General features: G+C 37.0%; 1 protein-coding gene across 1 annotated transcript in view; it reads right to left on the bottom strand.

Annotated features, from left to right (window-relative positions):
* The window catches only part of LOC108373693 (L-asparaginase-like), a 5,799-nt gene extending 3,492 nt beyond the window's left edge, over positions 1-2,307 (bottom strand). The window contains exons 1-3 of the mRNA XM_017629625.1: positions 2,192-2,307; positions 309-657; positions 7-242 (exon numbers count right to left, since the gene is read on the bottom strand). Coding sequence (XP_017485114.1) covers positions 7-242; positions 309-639 — 567 coding nt within the window. The 5' untranslated portion in view covers positions 640-657; positions 2,192-2,307. The remainder of the gene's footprint in view (positions 1-6; positions 243-308; positions 658-2,191) is intronic.
* Positions 2,308-3,304: the final 997 nt, after the last annotated feature.

Genomic DNA, 3,304 nt, shown 5'->3' with positions numbered 1-3,304 from the left:
ACTTACATGTATATCCTTGGCAATGCGCGCCCAATCCTGCATGGTCATATTACTAGAATCTAAGAGCTGACTATATTCGGTAACTTGGTAGATGACGCGTCGTTTCTCGCCTTGTACAAATGGCAATACGAGCGGACCCATTGAAGCTGCCGAGCCGAAGCGTAGCTGCGCATAGTTCTCATCGTGTATGTTGGGATATCTGCGTAGCGTTTTCACCAAAGCATTTGGAATGGGCGCTAGAACTGGAAATGCATATAAAACATTAAAGAAATTGCCTTATATTTTTTTAATTGCAAGTTTTTTGTTACCATTATTCTCATTCCGCACCATGCCGATTGTGCCACCCGTATAGATGACACGCACTCGCGCCTCTTTCACCTCACTTGGCAGCAGATTGCCTTCGCTAATATTGCGTTTAATAGGCGGTACCTCAATAGTGGCTAACGGCTGCACTTGCGGTGCGTCCGGCTTATCGATGGATGTCACTGAATTTTGCCGCATTTTCATGAAGAGTCCATCGCTGCGCTCGGAGCACGTGGACGCGTGTCCATTTGTGTTGGATACTTCAATGGTCGGCGAATTGGAATCACTGCCTTGACAGTCTGCAATGACGGTTGCAGTTTTTGGTGGACTGGACATTGCTTGTGAACTTTTCAACTGGAAGAAAGAAGGAGAGGATCTTAAGATATTTAATTTAGGGAATTTTAAAAATATTTTGATGTAAACATCTTTTTTGAGACTGATAAACAATAATAATTTTGAACAACTTAATATTTGAGATACTTTTTTGGCACACGTCGTACATACGAGGGGTACTATTTACATAAGGGTTGGGCGGAGCCGCATTCTTTTTTGATAACAAACATTTTATTTTTTGACTAAGTTATGCATCTATTATTATCTTTTCTAACATTAGATTGAAGAAAAGGATGGTAGAACACCACCCTGACTCAAACTCGTATGGTATCAAATAGCTAGGAATATGTGTACTCCCCAATTCTGTCGAAGCCGGTAGCGTTGCTCAATGCCGCAGACAAGCGCTTCATTCGATAAACCGTACCTGACTTGAAAACAATGAACATTAGCAGAACTAATCATAAACATTGACGGACAAATATTTACTATTTAGATTACACTGAAGAAGACACAATGCAGAAGCCGGTTTGTCTTCAAACCCAAATTGACAAGGGATGCCGGAAAGTCATTCCACAATATGTCATACTCCTACTTTATCGAAAAAACCAACAACCAAAATAAGCCTAAGCTGCCTCTAGAGTCCCACATAACTCTGGCGCGACTAACGTCTATATTCTATAACATAGCAGGTTTCAGTTCTAAAAACTTATCCAGATACTATCGATATACCCAAAACTTTTCGAGGCGTGAATACATCCCTGACGACAGCAATCATTTATTTAATTGCCCCCTTAAAACCATTCAACCACCAACCCTATCCCTTTGTTCCAACCCCGTCGAACAGCATGTTTCCTATTTCTACGGTTCGTTGAGCTTGACGACAACTATTGATGAGCTTTTAAGCCAAAACCGACTGGAGATTTGGATTCATAGCGTCAAAATACATCTCATCAATAGTAAATACAACTTTGTTCTTGTGTACCGGTGTTATCTTTAAGTCTCCCTTTATCCCAATCTCAAACTTAATATTAGTCTCAATTTTAATCTCCACCTTAATCTTAGTCTTAATATCATTCTTAATCTGAACCTTACTTAAATAAAAATATTAATCTCAATCTCAATTTTAGCCTCAACCTCAATCTGAATCTCAATCGAAATCTTAAGTTAATCTTAATTTAAATCTTAGTCTTAATCTAAATCACGCTCAATTATTCTCGCCATTCCCTCTCTTCTTCGGTGCTTCCATGATGCCGTACGACTTTAGAGTTACATAAATAAATCATACTAAAACTGAAGTCACTTATAAAAAAAAATTGAAGAAGCTGGGGTCGTTGGATCGAATCGCACTGAAAGAAGTCTGATGAGGTAATGTGGTGATTTCCGAAATAGCTATCACTTCTACCATTTTCGCAAATTATTGTTGCTTTTCCATAATAAGCTTTACATTAAAAACGGCCTCAAGCTCAATCAAAATTGTTGAATATAATTGTTATAAGGCCATCAATAACAAAAACATACATACATATATACATTAACTAAAAAACTACTGTTGTACCTGTTTTTGTATTAATTGCGTTGAATCTGTGTGGTCCCCAAGCAGTTATATTTCCCACTCTGAATTTGGAGTTAGCTTACTTTAGATCTAAGTAGGTGTGCGATATATATGTACATATGTATGTACCCGTATTGTGTAAAAAAATATTTAAGAATTTTAGCTTGCACATCTCATTTACAATCGCTTGTTAAAACGTAAATATTTATTATTATTTACGTATGTATGTTTGCAATTATTCAACTAACGCTGATAAGTGTAATCTGGTGTATGTATGTACATATGTAATTATGTATGTAGATGTATTGGCTGGTGTACGAAAGATGCTAATTATCAGCGTCTACTAATTTGTCATTTCAGATTTATGTAAGAAAAATTACTCTGAATAATTATCCATATAATTAAACACATATGTATGTATTTGTTAACAAAAGACACCGAGGACCCAAAGTAATGTTTGAAGGCAGCTAAATTTTTATTTTTATTTTTTTAGATATTATTTATTTATATCCAATGCGATAAGCTCAGCTTAAAATTTTAAAGCACGATAATGAAATTCCTCGATCGCTGTAGCCGAGTGGTTTGAGGTGCGTACTTCCACTTGTTCGAACTCTGGTCAAAGAAAAGGGGTTTTTCTTAAAAGCGGTCTCCTCTCGGTCGGCAATGGCAAACCTCCGAGTGTATTTCTGTCATGAAAAATAGCTTCTCATAAAATCCATTAGTTGTGCGGAGGCGGCGTAAAACTGTAGGTCCCTCCAATTTGTGCAATGAGTGCGTTTCGAGTGCTGGTCTTATTTTTTTTTTGTTGTCGGAACTAAATACAACAAAGAACACACGTGCACTGCTGATCTTAGAACGACATAAATTCGCTATGAACACATTTTAAGATCAAGTTCAATAAACTCTTATCATTTGTTTGCATTTTGCTAAATGTTATTGTAACAGAAAAATCAAATATGCACTCACTTTCTATCACTAGGCGACTCTTCGGCGATAAATAAAAGTGCGTTCTTACTAGAACAAGGACGTTCATTGTACATAATTAGTCGCGTGCCTTCGATGCTAACAGCACTAAATAAACTAAACGTTAGGGTGCATCGCTCTCCATATAAACAA

Source organism: Rhagoletis zephyria, unplaced genomic scaffold (genome assembly GCF_001687245.7).
Source record: "Rhagoletis zephyria isolate East Lansing unplaced genomic scaffold, Rhagoletis_zephyria_1.1 Rzeph_scaffold_06958, whole genome shotgun sequence".
Lineage (NCBI taxonomy): Eukaryota > Metazoa > Arthropoda > Insecta > Diptera > Tephritidae > Rhagoletis > Rhagoletis zephyria.
The sequence above is the reverse complement of the archived record's forward strand: the minus strand, read 5'-3'. Positions and strand labels throughout refer to the sequence as shown.